The 14366-nt window shown below is 44.6% G+C and overlaps 1 protein-coding gene across 4 annotated transcripts; it reads right to left on the bottom strand.

The window, feature by feature from the left end:
- Nucleotides 1-396: 396 nt before the first annotated feature.
- ASB8 (ankyrin repeat and SOCS box containing 8) lies at nt 397-8607 on the bottom strand. Of its 4 annotated transcripts, none has more exons than XM_033222275.1 (4): nt 8455-8607; nt 6302-6463; nt 3808-3912; nt 397-2600 (listed from the first exon to the last, which is right to left on the bottom strand). In XM_033222275.1, exons 2-4 carry the CDS (start codon nt 6428-6430, stop codon nt 1968-1970), a joined length of 867 nt encoding a protein of 288 aa, XP_033078166.1. In that variant the 5' UTR covers nt 6431-6463; nt 8455-8607; the 3' UTR covers nt 397-1967. The 4 variants fall into 4 exon arrangements, with proteins under 4 accessions (XP_033078166.1, XP_033078167.1, XP_033078168.1 ...); XM_033222276.1 differs by having other exon boundaries at nt 6302-6459; nt 8455-8596; XM_033222277.1 differs by lacking the exon at nt 8455-8607 and adding an exon at nt 8118-8425.
- Nucleotides 8608-14366: the final 5759 nt, after the last annotated feature.

The following is a 14366-nucleotide window of genomic DNA, read 5'->3' as shown; positions in this document are numbered from 1 at the left end:
AGACTTGAGACCCACTGACTAACGCAGTGGGATCTCATTCCTGGCTACATCTGAAGCACTCAAGCCCCCAGAGACCAGAAAATTCCAAAGAATTGGTATGAGGTGAAGTCTTGGCACCAGTGTTTTTAAAAAGCTTTCTTAGTAATTTTATGTGCAGCTGGAGTTGAGAACATAAAAGTAGTAATTCCAAATTTGGGGTGGGAGAAGGTATAAAGGAAGGGGAAGCTCTTCAGATACTCTGCCCAAGCCCTCCTGTTCACTCCAGCAATGCCCAGAATCACTGTTGCTAATGGGAGAAAGGTTGGGATGAAAAGTTACATTGTACAGCCAGGCAGTAAAAGAAGAACTTTTTCTAAGGGGGGTTGGAGAAAAGTACGAAAAGTAGAAATTGCCAAACTTGCTTTTAGAACTATTTATTCCTCTTTTTTTTTTTAATGGTGTTTTTTAAACACCAGCATCAATAGGACAAAAGACATCTGTTTTCCAATTAGCTGTGTCAGTAGATTCCATTCATTGTTTGTAGCGCCCAATCAGCTTTAAAAAAAAGTTTTTCAAATTTGCATACGAGTCATCTAAAATCAATAACAACTTGATCTAGTTTAGAAACATGAAATGAAAGAGTATTGTTCACTAAAGCAGATCTCTTTTGGGTAGATGGACCATCACAAAAGAAGCTCTTACATGCTTTTCCCACTCCCATCCCAAGTCCACCCTCCCGCCAATTGTATTGTATAAATCAATAAAAAGCAAAGGTTCCAGAACAACTGAAAGAAAAATAATTCCAAACTAAGCAGAGTGAGCTTTCCATTGGGAATGAAGACCCATGGGAAAAGGCGGCCCAGCCCATAAGTCCTCCCTGCTGGAACACACACTGTAGGTGTAGGAACTGCCTGCGAAGCTCATTAGAACACACTGGCTCTCAGGAAGAGAAAAAGCTGCATTACAAGAGAAGTTCTCAGGACTTTAGCTTAGGACTGTTATTTCAGAGCTATTTATTACTGTTATTGCAGAGCTCTTATTATTTCAGAGCTACTGTGTAGCCCTTGGGCACAACCAAGAGAAACAGGCAAAGACTGCTGTTTCCTTTGATGAGGGGAAAGAGTTCCAGTCCCTTCTGAATGCCCCAGGACATGGCACACTAGGGATGTCATCCAGCCCAGTTCTGGATCTGCATCATTTGAGGTTATAGTATCCTCATCTTTGGGACACAATTGCTGTTAGCTGAAATTGTGATTTTCTTAAATTTTTTCACAGATAATTAAAATCTTTTTTTTTTTTTTTTTTGAGATGGAGTTTTGCTCTTGTTGCCCAGGCTGGAGTGCAATGGCGTGATCTCCGCTCACTGTAACCTCTGCCTCCCAGGTTCAAGCAATTCTTCTGCCTCAGCCTCTCGAGTAGCTGGGATTACAGGCGCATGCCACTATGCCTGGATAATATTTATATTTTTAGTAGAGACGGGGTTTCATCATATTGGTCAGGCTGGTCTTGAACTCCTGACCTCAGGTGATCCGCCTGCCTCAGCCTCCCAGAGTGCTGGGATTACAGGTGTGAGCCACCAAGCCTGGCCTAAAATGCTTTCTAGAAGGGATTCTTCTGGACCATTAACCATGTCCCCAAAGGAAAACCACACACACATTCTTTAAGTACTTTCCATCTTCCTAGAGAAATTTAGTTGCACTGTTGACTCCTTCCCTAAGGGGGAGGATTGAGGGAGACTTCTTTTGCAAAGTGCAATATAAAAAGCCAAGTAAGCAATAAACAGAAAACAAAAGTGAGGGATTTTTTTTGTTTGGTTGTTTGGTTTGGGAAGGGGAGGTGCTATGGAGGTTACTGTTGTGACATGTTGCTTCAAAATCTATAAACCACACAACAGGAACAACTGTTTTTCTGTTTTCTGTGACAAAGAGTACTGCAGGCACAACCTCACCCAGAGTTGCCTGCATGATGGTGCAAACACCTTCTCCGGGCTATTCTAAAAGTAACAGGTATTCCTTCAAAGAAGCTGGCAGTGGAAGGCCCTTCACTGCATCAGGGAGATACTGGAGTCCCAGGCTACGGCGTACGGCATAGCGAGCAAGTGTTTTTAGAGTTCCTGGAGCTGAGCACAGAACAGTCAGTTTTTCACATAGCTGCGGGTCTCTGGCCACCTCTCGTGGCATGGTGCCATTTTTCCTCAATTCAAAGTGTCCAACAGCTCTGTGGAGGAGCTCAAAGCAAGAGTCCTCTTTCTCTGTTCCAAGTCCCCTGACTAGCAGAGCCACCAGGCGGGAGATGGGTGTCTGGCCTATTAGGTTGATGACTCTGACCTCTGCGCCATAATCCAGAAGGATACTGACACTCTCAAGATTTCCTTTCATGGCAGCCCAGCTGAGCGGTGTATCATTGTTATAATCCAGGGCATTGACAGAGGCCCCACTCTCTAGGAGAGCCCGCACACACTCAGCATTGTTCTTAAAGGCTGCCCAGTGAAGTGGGGTATCTCTGTTGCCATCCAAAGCATTGGGGTTTGCACCATACTCCAATAGGACCTCCACGCAAGCCTCATCTTTCTCTGCTGCATAGTGGAGGGCTGTTCGGTTATACCCATCCAGGGCATTCACCTGTAAAAAGGGAGGAACTATTACAGTAGACAGACTACTGAGAGGAAGACAGGACAGCAGCAAAGAAGCTTACATGGTTACCCACTACCTTTGCTATGCAGTGCTCTGAACAAGAGGGTCAACAAGCAACTCCCAGGGAGTGCTGGTGATAAATATGAAGATATGACAGGAACTTAGGAGCAAAATGGAAAAGAACTGTCCTCAAACAGTCAACACTATTATGTGCATTGACTAGCTGGTCTGCATTATTTTGGTTTTTGCTGCAATGTTCATTTATTCGTTAGAAACTCTACCACAGAGTAAAGGGTAAGGCAGGAATAGAGGAAGTCTAAGTCCCTGTAACTGCTCAGAAAGATATTTACTGGAAAGTTGCTTGACTACACAGAGTTTTGGATTATTTTACTTATCCTGACCCTTTCTGTAGCCTGTGGCTAATGTAGCAATCAAACTGAAAAACATAGCTTTTGCTATGTTCTTTAACCATACAGAGAAGTTCAAAATGTTAGAATGTAAGTCAGATCTTTCCAAAAATATGCTGTGGGTTCACAAGAGAACCCAAATGAAAGTATGTGATAGGAAGAACACAAATCTCCCAGTGCTGGAAAAGCAGCTGGCTTGCTGACAGTCAGCATCACTTGCAGTTTTTTTCTTCACATTTCCAAATAGCATATTCCCTCATCAATGAAAAAAACAAAACAAAACAAAACAGAAAACCCTGAAACATTTAAGTAAGTTCAACCTTCTTTTGGCTAAAACCTATTTTAAGTACCACTTCTTAAGTACTTTAAGTACTTTTAAGGGTACTTTAGATTTAATTAGAGTTGAGGGATCTCTGCGTTTATATTTCCTGGATAGACAATAAACAATGAGAAGATTAAATGGAAATATAAACAGCACCTACAAGGTAAGCTTCCTGAAGTGATGGCCAGTGGCAACTTAAGTTAAGGAGAAGAAAGAAGAGCAGAGTATCAGCACCATAAAATGGGGCAAGCAGGGTGGGGACAGAAAGGCAAAGGAATGAAATCCTTAGATCATTTTATATATTTACCATTACATTTTCCTTAATATTGGCTATGCCAACATTACCTTGAGTTAGAATTTCAGACTGGAGGAGGGAAGAGATGGAGGAGTGATGGGGAGAAATTCTAAGAAAGCATGAAGCTCAAGTTTTAGTGAATCATTAATGTGAATGTGTTAAAAACGTTACCTCAGCTCCTTTTTCCAGAAGCAACTCCACACAGTCAGCATCTGACACCATACAGGCACAGTGCAAGGGCTTCAGTGTACCATGAGTGCAGTTCACATCTGCTCCCTGTGGGCAGAAGACAACTTCAGTCAGTGTGCTCAGCTCTGGCTTGCCCAGCAGGACAGAATTCAGAACTGAGTTCAGGGGACAGAGCGTTTTGTATTTTATAGGTACACTGCTAGTTCCTTGTTTCCTTTTCTATTAATTAATATACCAATGTCCAAACCAAAGGAGTACACTGAAGATGAAAGAAAACAACTGTTAATTCCTTAGATCAAGTTACCAAGTTCCTCCACAAGGGAGCCTGCCAGATGGTCATCTGGACATTATTGAAGACATAATCTTATGTGTCAAAGCACTGGAAACCTTATCATCAGGCATGAAAGCTGGACCAGCAATCCACTTTCAATGGCCACTATGCTCTGAAAAAGTAGGAAAGTGAGTCTGTCAGACTGAGGCCAGAACTGGCATGCATTTTTGGCCATTCAGCAAATGACCATCACTAATAGTGGCATCATATTAACACTATTTTTCCTTATTCATAAACATCTTCAAAGTAGCCTCTAAGTATCAGCATTCTTTACCATCTAGCCTTTGCTGGTGCTTCTATTCAAAACCAAAGGACAGGCTGGGCGTGGTGGCTCACCCCTGTAATCCCAGCACTTTGGGAGGTTGAGGCGGTCAGATCACCTGAGGTCAGGAGTTTGAGACCATCCTGGCCAACATGGTGAAACCCTGTCTCTACTGAAAATACAAAAACTAATCAGGTGTGGCAGTGGGCGCCTGTAATCCCAGCTACTCGGGAGGCTGAGGCAGGAGAATTGCTTGAACCTGGGAGGCAGAGGTTGCAATGAGCTGAGATTGAGCCACTGCACTCCAGCGTGGGCGACGAGGGAAACTCTGTCTCAAAAAAAAAAAAAAAAAAAAAATCATAGGAGATGGAGATACCAGTCAGACCAAAGTCACTGAATGACTCAGCAGCAGAGCTAGAATTAGAATGTGACAAGGTTTCCACTGCGGAGTCTTCTGACACCACTTTTGCTGAGAATAAGCTAACACTGGATGACTTTTCTTTCTCCAGTTGTGCCCAATAACTCTGAAGCAGCTACAGAGATCCAGGCTGTAAATGAGGAGCCTGAAGTCTTAGAATATACAGAAGTAACCATCTGGATGCATTTTCTGGTGATCAAAAAATTACTCTGTAACTTCTCTTCAACAAGAAAAATAAATAGAAGAGGATAGTAAAGACCTTCTAGGATACCAGTCATATAACAATTATTGAAGAGCGGTGATTAAACATCAGATGGTTAAGGTGTTTTCTTAAACTATAATTACCATGCATTTTAGAGGTTGATATCCTCTACAGAGCTAGAAGTGGTAGCTGCTTTTAACATAGAATGTAAGTAAAAATCTCTCCATGTAATTATTATAACCCAGGTATGAAGAAAGGCTCACAGGATTTAAAAACCACTCCTGTAGCCAGGCACAGTGGCTCACACCTCTAATCCCAGTACTTTGAGAACCCAAGGCAGGTGGATCACTTGAGCTTGGGAATTCAAGACCAGCCCGGGCAACACGATGAAACCCCATCTCTACAAAAATTAAAAAAAAAAAAAAAAAAAATTAGCTGGACATGGGTGGCATGTGCCTGTAGTCTCAGCTACTTGAGGGAGCTGAGGTGGGAGGATCGCTTAAGCCCAGGAGGTCAAGGCTGCAGTCAGGCATGTTTACGCCACTGCACTCCAGCCTGGGTGACAAAAGTGAAGCCCTGTCTCAAAAAATAAATATAAAAACCACCTCTGCTTTGCTCACCTCCTCTCTTAATAAAACATGTATAGAAGACTTTGAGCTCAATGGATTACATATGCATCATACTTAGATATTTTACAAAGAACATGAGACTAGGGTTATTGAGAACATATTCCATGAAGAAAAATGTCAGATACACAAAGTGAAAGGGAGAAGGGAAGCGAAGCAAACATAGGGGAAATACATTTTAATGATCAAGTTAATGCAGTTAGCAAAATATAAAAACTCCCTGTGGCCGGGCGCGGTGGCTCAAGCCTGTAATCCCAGCACTTTGGGAGGCCGAGACGGGTGGATCACGAGGTCAGGAGATCGAGACCATCCTGGCTAACACAGTGAAACCCCGTCTCTACAAAAAATACAAAAAACTAGCCGGGCGAGGTGGCGGGCGCCTGTAGTCCCAGCTACTCCGGAGGCTGAGGCGGGAGAATGGCGTGAACCCGGGAGGCGGAGCTTGCAGTGAGCTGAGATCCGGCCACTGCACTCCAATCCAGCCTGGGTGACAGAGCAAGACTCCGTCTCAAAAAAAAAAAAAAACTCCCTGTGATCTTGGGTTGAGACAAAGCTGCAAATCTGTGATCCATGAGGATTTACAGAGCTTTCCCACTTCACATCGCAAGGACTCTCCTGTCAATACCAGCACACTCACCCCTCTGATGAGGTCCTCTACATTATCATGTGGGAAGGAACGGATGGCAGCAATTGTTCGGATTAAGCGCTCTGAGAGAGAGTATTTGCTCTGAATGCTTTGCATAATATACCACATACTGGAACTCATCAAGGCTCGAGGTGTTCACATGCTCCAAACTGCCTGAAACAAAGAAGTTTTTGGCATATACAATATCACTGAGCATGCCTGTCTTTAGGGTTAGGTGTTCTCTGAGGCCTTCCCTTCCCAATACTAAAAGCAGATTTCAAGGAATGATCAATACTATTTTCATAATCATAAGGAATTGGATAATAGTTGCCTAGGGAGTTCGATAAACTTGGACACAAGATTTCCCCAAGAGGTACTAAGCCCCCATGGAGCTCTGTGTGGTTTACAAACAAGACTAGGCAAGGAATAGGATTTTTAAAAGGCTGAGGAGGTCACAAAACATTATTTTCCTTCTTTGAATTTTTGTGGTTTTTATGATCAGCACCACCATTAAGTTATTTATAACACTGGGCCTTGCAATATAGTTATGTACATATTGTTTCTCCAACTATACTGTAATCAACTGGAAGGCAAGGACTTTGTCTTCTACTCTTTCATCCATGTAAGGCCAGCCACAGAATCTCACAAAAGGTAGGTATTTAACAAACTGGTTGGATACGACCAAACAGTATAGAAGTGATTGTCATCTGTGACAAGATAGGAAGAAGGCTATGGAGCAAATATATCTATCTTAATAATGAAAAGGTATCTGAAATATTTTCAAATGTCTTCAGAAGAGAAAAAAGAAATATTTGAGGTAATATTCTAAAATAAGAAAGGAAAGCACAAGTACCCTAGAGTCATTTACATAAAACTAGGAAAAAAAGTTCACAATAATAAAATATACTTTCAGTTTTAGGAAAATTTGAAGATTTTAAAATGAGTTAAAGGCGGAGCATGGTGGCTCACACCTGTAATCCCAGCACTTTGGAAGGCTGAGGTGGGTGGATCACCTGAGGTTTTAATCTCTCCAGTAGCCACAAAACTGCTCTGAGACAAGTGTCTGTATCTTATAACTTTTTTGTTTCAAGGAAAAAAAAAAAACAGAGGTGCCTTTGAGTTGGTAATTCCAAGAACAGCAGCAGAAGACAGAGCATCTAAAGCAGAAGGCTTGGACCAAAGTGGTTCTGTTGCCTGTAATCCCAGTACTCTGGGAGGCCAAGGCAGGAGGAGCTCTTGAACCCGGAAGTTCAAGACCAGCCTGGTCAACATGGCGAGACGACCCCAAAACCCAATCGTCTCTACAAAAAAATTCAAAAATTAAAATAAATAAATAAAGTGGTTTTGTTAACCATTTCTGGGCCATGATAATCTGATGAAACTAAACTCTGCACTCATTTTCCGGGCGCTCTTGGACTCCGGGCTAAGAACTCCTGAGAGTATGGTCAGCGGTCTGCTACTGCCTGGAAGCTCCCGGTAAAGGAATGAAACTTCAGGGCAGATTGACAGCATTCACTGTGAGGAAGGGTCAAGGAAATCTAAATTCAATTTCACCAGACAGCAGCCCGTGTACGGTTTGATTCCCTTGGAAGGCCCTTTCCTCTGCTAGAGCTGAAAGCCCTGTCTCCCTCGTTTTCTTTTGCTACGGGATCCAGAGAAAACACCAAAGGGCATTTACTGCGAAGCTGGAGAAAAAAAAAAAAAAAAAAAAAAAAGCAAAGTGGAAAAGAAGACACAATAGCTCTGATGCGAGGGAGGCCTCGGCCCCGCCCCCTCCCGCCCCGGGAAAACCTTGGCCGAGCCCGCACCGCCCCTAATCCCACCGCACCTGCTGCGGGAGGGGTCGCGGCAGCTGTCTAGCTGAGGCTAGGGGGCGGGGGGCAAGGGTACGAAATGCAAGGACGTGCGGTGTCACTTTCCGCACGGGCTCCCGGCAGATCGCAGCAATCCCGGCAGGTCTGGTACTGAAAGAGAATCACGCAAATTGGCGCTGGAGGTCCTCAGACGCGGACCAACCCCTCCTGGATCTGCCCCCTAAGGCCCGGAACTAAGTCTCAGCCTCGAGAGCTAGAGCACTTCGATCGGGGAGTAGAGGAAGCGTTATTGGGCGTGGTACCCTGGGTTAGGACACCTGGCTGTAGACCCGCACCAAGGACCGCACTCACCGAATTGCCGGGCTGAGATGGGTGTTGAAAGCCGCAGTCAAGGCGTGACCCGGAAGCAGAAGCTGTCGGGGGCAGGCCCATCTGTTTACATGACAAGACCAACTAAGATGGGCGCCTGCGTACTGATGAGTGTTCGTCACTGGGGTGCGCCTGCGCAGACTTGTGCAGCAGCTTCCGTCCTCACTAGGCCTAGTTACGGGGTTACTTTCTCCTTTTACACAGAGGCTTTGTGCGCAGTCTCAATGCAGCGTTCTCGGCCACAGCGGCAGGGTTCGAGTCTTGGTCCTGCAGTGGGGGAAAAAAAGCTCAGGAACCCTGGGCGTTGGGCCGATTCTATGGTTGCACCTGCGTGGACCAGGCCAGCAGGGGGTCCATCCACAATGGTTCAGTTACTTAGGAGACTAAACTCCTAATAAGAAGTGTCTGTGACAAATAAAAATTACTTCCAGCATTATTCATAATGGTGGAACGAATCTATGCTCCTTAGAACCCTCCTGTACATTGTCCACTCTCCTTCAAGTAAACCATATCAAAGACAAACTTAACCACCCAGGAGGTATAGTATTCTGAATGTAGAGGAATAAATGACCTTTATTTATAACTCTTATTAGGGTTAATGAACCTTCCTGTGCAAAGACATGATGACACCTCTGAGTGGCAGACTTTCTGTGCAAAGCATAAACATTTTAAAGTCAGCAGCACTTGGTGGTGGTGCATGGAAGGAGTGAAGCAGCCCATTCAGGCAGACTGCAAGAATTGTGGTCTGCCCAGCAGCCTGTTTAACCAGAGTGCCCCACACCTACTCCCCAAAGCTTGTTCTAAGCAACCAAATCTAACCAATTAAGAGATTTAAAGCAGGCCCAGACAGTTCATTGTACATCAGTGAGAGGATGGTGAACTGAAAGTTCATGACCTGGTCTGAGGAGTGAGCCTCCTTTGAGCTCCAGACTCAAAGGAATTTTGCCAGGTAGGAATATGCCCTCCACTTCCTGCCACTGCACCATGGTGAGATTGTCCATTTTTTCAAAAGAAGCTGAAATACAGATTTTTTTAAAAAGTGAATTCTTGCAAGTTGCAAATGTTGGCAGTGTTTTGTTTGTTTGTTTGTTTTAATTTTTGAGACGTAGTTTCACTCTTGTCACCCAGGCTGGAGTGCAATGGCGCGATCTCGGTTGGCTGCAACCTCAGCCTTCTGAGTTCAAGTGATTCTCCTGCCGAAGTAACTGAGACTATAGGCACCTGCCACCACATCCGACTAATTTTTTTTTTTTTTGTATTTTTAGTAGAGATGAGGTTTTACTATGTTGGCCAGGCTGGTCTCAAACTCCTGACCTCAGGTGATCCACCCTCCTCGGCCTCCCAAAGTGCTGGGATTACAGGCGTGAGTCACCATGCTAGACCACATCTCTCAAATTTCTTGGTTGGGAAATGCTGAAGTATATAAATTCTGGGAAACCATCAGCATCTTACAAATGTAAGAATGAGTGGAGTCTCCCAGGGAGTGATAAAATAGGCTCTCAATACAGGTTATTTTACTTATTTATTGAAACACTGAATACACTTTTATTTTACGTGGCGTGCAACTCAGTATATGCAGAAAAGTACTCTATGTCACACTCATGATCAATATCCTCTTATTTCCATTTGGCATGTCATTGAAAACCTAGCACATCACTTAACTAAAAATCACATGAAAGACCCCTAGAGAAATCAAACTAACTTTTTCCCCCCCGAACAATAGATCTCATCTTTATTAGTCAAATCAGCATCTGCTGATAGTGCAGTGGAGCAAAGCTGACAGTGATATTCATTAACAAAGAAGACAAAACTTAACGCTTTCAGGTATAAAGATCAACTCTGAATGGCAGAGAGCCTAATCTGACTATCATCAGCCACTAAGAACTCAGAAGAGCAAATAACTCAAGAAGAGAGAAGCCAAAGCACTATGAAAATTATTCTTTTCTGTGAAATTCAGTTCCACAGCCTGTATGAGCAAGGGTCGGAAACACTGGAGAGCCAACAAAGGTGCTGGGAGGGCCCATTCATAACGGGAGATGTACTGGCTGTGCCTCCCTATACCGTGTCCTTCCATGAGCTTCCTCCACTCTTTACTGACTTCATTTTGACTTGGTCCTCTGGTCTCACCACAGCTGCTTGGGAGACTTTGAGTTTTTTTTTTGTTTGTTTGTTTGTTTGTTTGTTTGTTTTTTGAGACGGAGTCTTGCTCTGCTGCCCAAACTGGAGTGCAGTGGCCAGATCTCAGCTGACTGCAAGCTCCGCCTTTCGGGATCACGCCATTCTCCTGCCTAGTAGCTGGGATTATAGGCACCCACCACCTCGCCCGGCTAGTTTTTTGTATTTTTTAGTAGAGACGGGGTTTCACCGGGTTAGCCAGGATGGTCTCGATCTCCTGACCTCGTGATCCGCGCGTCTCGGCCTCCCAAAGTGCTGGGATTACAGGCTTGAGCCACCGCGCCCGGCGACTTTGAGTTGTTATCTTACAGTTCCAAGAGTCTATTTTGACTGAACCCAAGAGTAACATGGCAATCCACAATAGAAGCGTTCTCATGGTACAATGGTACAAAGGTCATTCTGTAGGTTGCATATATATATATATATATATATATATATAATTCTGGCGTGATCTCGGCTCACTGCAACCTCCACCTCCCAGGTTCAAGCGATTCTGCTGCCTCGGCCTCCCGAGTAGCTGGGATTACAGGCGGGCACCACCACGCCTGGCTAATTTTTTTTTTTTTGAGACGGAGTCTCGCTCTGTCGCCCAGGCTGGAGTGCAGTGGCGCAATCTTGGCTCACTGCAAGCTCCGCCTCCCGGGTTCACGCCATTCTCCTGCCTCAGCCTCCCGAGGAGCTGGGACTACAGGCACCCGCCACCATGCCCAGCTTATTTTTTTGTATTTTTTAGTAGAGATGGGGTTTCACTGTGTTAGCCAGGATGGTCTTGATCTCCTGACTTCGTGATCCTCCCGCCTCGGCCTCCCAAAGTGCTGGGATTACAGGGGTGAGCCACCGCGCCCGGCCTCAATTTTTGTATGTTTGTAGAGACGGGGTTTCACCATGATGGCCAGGCTGGTCTCGATCTCCTGACCTCAGATGATCCACCCACCTCGGCCTCCGAAAGTGTTGGGATTACAGGCATGAGCTTCCTTCCTCTTTAACAAGAGAATGTTGCACCTAGCATCACTGCTTTGGCTAGCTCTTTTTTCCTGTGTGCCCTCATGTGTGCAGCAATTGAACTGGCTAACAATTTCTGCATTCTTCCTGGTCTAGCCAAAATAATCTGGAAACTCACCATCTAGCCCAATCAAAGACATTATTATTGTATGATTCACTAACATAGTCTTCATCTTCATCCTTGGGGCTAGAGCTATAATTACTCTGTATGCTCTGGCCACATGACTGATCTCTTCTTTTGTGCCAATCAAGCCAACTAGTTTGGGAGAAAATTCTTTCACATAATTTGCGATGGCCTTTTTTGTGTCCCTCTCTGGGTCAATGGTGATGAAAAGTTAAATTTGGCAGAGTTGGAATACTATCTCATCCACAACTTGAATCATTTTTTCTGGTTCTTCTGCAAAGATATCAGTAATGACTGAAACCAGAATAAATCAACAGCCACTGACCCAGGCAGTATTTGTCAGTTTTAGGCTCTCCAAATATGTTGTGAGGGAAAATGGTCCCCCAGTAAAGGCTTGTTGATGCTTCACTGCTGTTTCTTCTCTAGCTTCTGTCTTTTCTATTTTGAATACTTCACTCCAGCCAGTAAACCTCCTCCAATAGCAAATGTGAATGCTAAAGACTTCCAAGAAATAGACCTGGGCTTCAAGGGGCATGTGCAGTCTCTGCAGTCCTTCTGCTCAGGCCCTGACCACCTCAAGGGTGGTTGGTGGCATCACTGCCTGAGGGGCCGGCTTCCCAGGCAGCTACCAGCGAGCCCCCAGTCATGCCACACTTCCTCTTGCATGCAGAATTGCCTTGGCAACACTCTCACAGTCTACTTGGCTGGGCCCCAAAGCTCATATCAGCCAGGCAAGAGGTGCCAAAGTTGGCCCGTACTGGTTACTTTGAAGTGTCTCTGAGAAATCAGTGCACAATGAAAGTTAGTTTCAGATACATTCAACCATCCTTTCATCAAACATTTACTGAGCACCTACTTTGTTCCAGGCTTTGTGCTCAACTCTCCAGGGAAGACAGAAATGGAGAGAGACAGTCTCTTATTATCAAGGGTTGGGAGACAGATATGAACATCCTCAGTTGCAATTAAAGATGATTATTTCAACAACATTGTTATGTCCAAAGTTACTGTTGACAAATGGTTCTACCTTATGGTGAGCTCAAGAGAGTGAAGGAAGGGTTTGTGAAGAGACTTCTTGGGGAGAAATTTGTATGTGCTGAGTCCCCACTCTCCTCCTACCCAGAGGGAAAGGAAGTACTGATGTTGCCTGAAGAGGGGCTTCTATGGGACCAGAGAGCTTGAAGATTGTTCCCCATAATTGTAAAACAAAAACTGCACCAATGCTTACTTATAAATTAAAGAGGGCTATAGCCACAAAGTACAGGTGGCTGCATTGGGATCTGTCTGGACACCCAGATTCAGCAGGGATGACAAATGTATAAATGTTTACCTGGACCAGATGTGGGCCACATGAAGACAGCCAACTTGGGGTTGCCTTTGGTCCATCCAAATGGGCTGTCTAGAGGTATGGGGGGACCCAGTGGCCAGAAGCCAGAAATGAACACAGGGGTGCTACAATCCACAGTTTGTCACAGTCAACGTACTTGCACTGGTTTTGGCCAAAGAACTCAAGTAAGATATCTCTGGTGATGGGAATCTGCAAAGAACCTTTAAAAGCATGCTTTGAGAAAAAGAGTCAGCTTTAACCGTGTGCAAGACCCAGGTAGTACAGACCTACCCTACCAAGAAAGAAAAACCTGCCCTATCTCCTTAGCTGTTTTTGTTTTTTGTTTTTTGAGATGAAGTCTGACTCTGTCACTAGGCTAGAGTACAATGGCGTGATCTCGGCTCACTGTAACCTCCACTTCCCAGGTTCAAGTGATTCCCCTGCCTAAGCCCCCCAAGTAGCTGGGATTACAGGCAGGCACCACCATGCCTGCCTAATTTTTGTATTTTTAGTAGAGAAGAGGTTTCACCATGTTGGCCAGGATGACCTCAATCTCTTGACCTCATGATCCTCAAGGCCCACCTTGGCCTCCCAAAGTGCTGGGATTACAGGCCTGAGCCACCATGCCCGGCCGAGACTATTTGGTTTAAAGTGACTGTTACTTAAAGGATTGCCAGTTATCAAAGAGTTAACCAAAAAGTCAGGGAATCTTCCCAGTTTTCTATTCAGGAGCAGGAGAAGATTATTATCCTCCAATAAAAAATGTTTTTGTTTGTTTGTTTGAGATGGAGTCTGGCTCTGTCACCTAGGTTGGAGTGCAGTGGTGCCATCTTGGCTCACTGCAACCTCTACCTCTTAGGTTCAAGCAATTCTCGAGCCTCTGCCTCCTGAGAAGCTGGGATTACAGGTGACCGCCACCATGCCCAGCTAATTTTTTGTATTTTTAGTAGAGACAGGGTTTCACCATGTTGGCCAGGTTGGTCTTGAACTCCTGACCTCAAGTGATCCACCTGCCTTGGCCTCCCAAAGTGCTAAGGTTACAGGCATGAGCCACCATGCCTAGCCAGACAAAAACATTTTTAAAGTGGAAAAAGACAAAAAATAAACTTGTATTTTGATCACATCCCGTGAATCTTGCATTCACTATTCAGATTCCATCTCTGCATATTTTAGTTGATTATTTCTGTTCTTGATGTTTTGATTACAAGTGATTCCATGAATTTTGTGTTTTAGTGTGCTGTGTCTCCCATAAGACTTTTAGGTCATTAT

Source organism: Trachypithecus francoisi, unplaced genomic scaffold (genome assembly GCF_009764315.1).
Source record: "Trachypithecus francoisi isolate TF-2019V2 unplaced genomic scaffold, Tfra_2.0 Lachesis_group11, whole genome shotgun sequence".
In the NCBI taxonomy this organism is placed as follows: domain Eukaryota; kingdom Metazoa; phylum Chordata; class Mammalia; order Primates; family Cercopithecidae; genus Trachypithecus; species Trachypithecus francoisi.
Note: the sequence above shows the minus strand (reverse complement) of the source record. Positions and strands in the feature narration are given on the sequence as shown.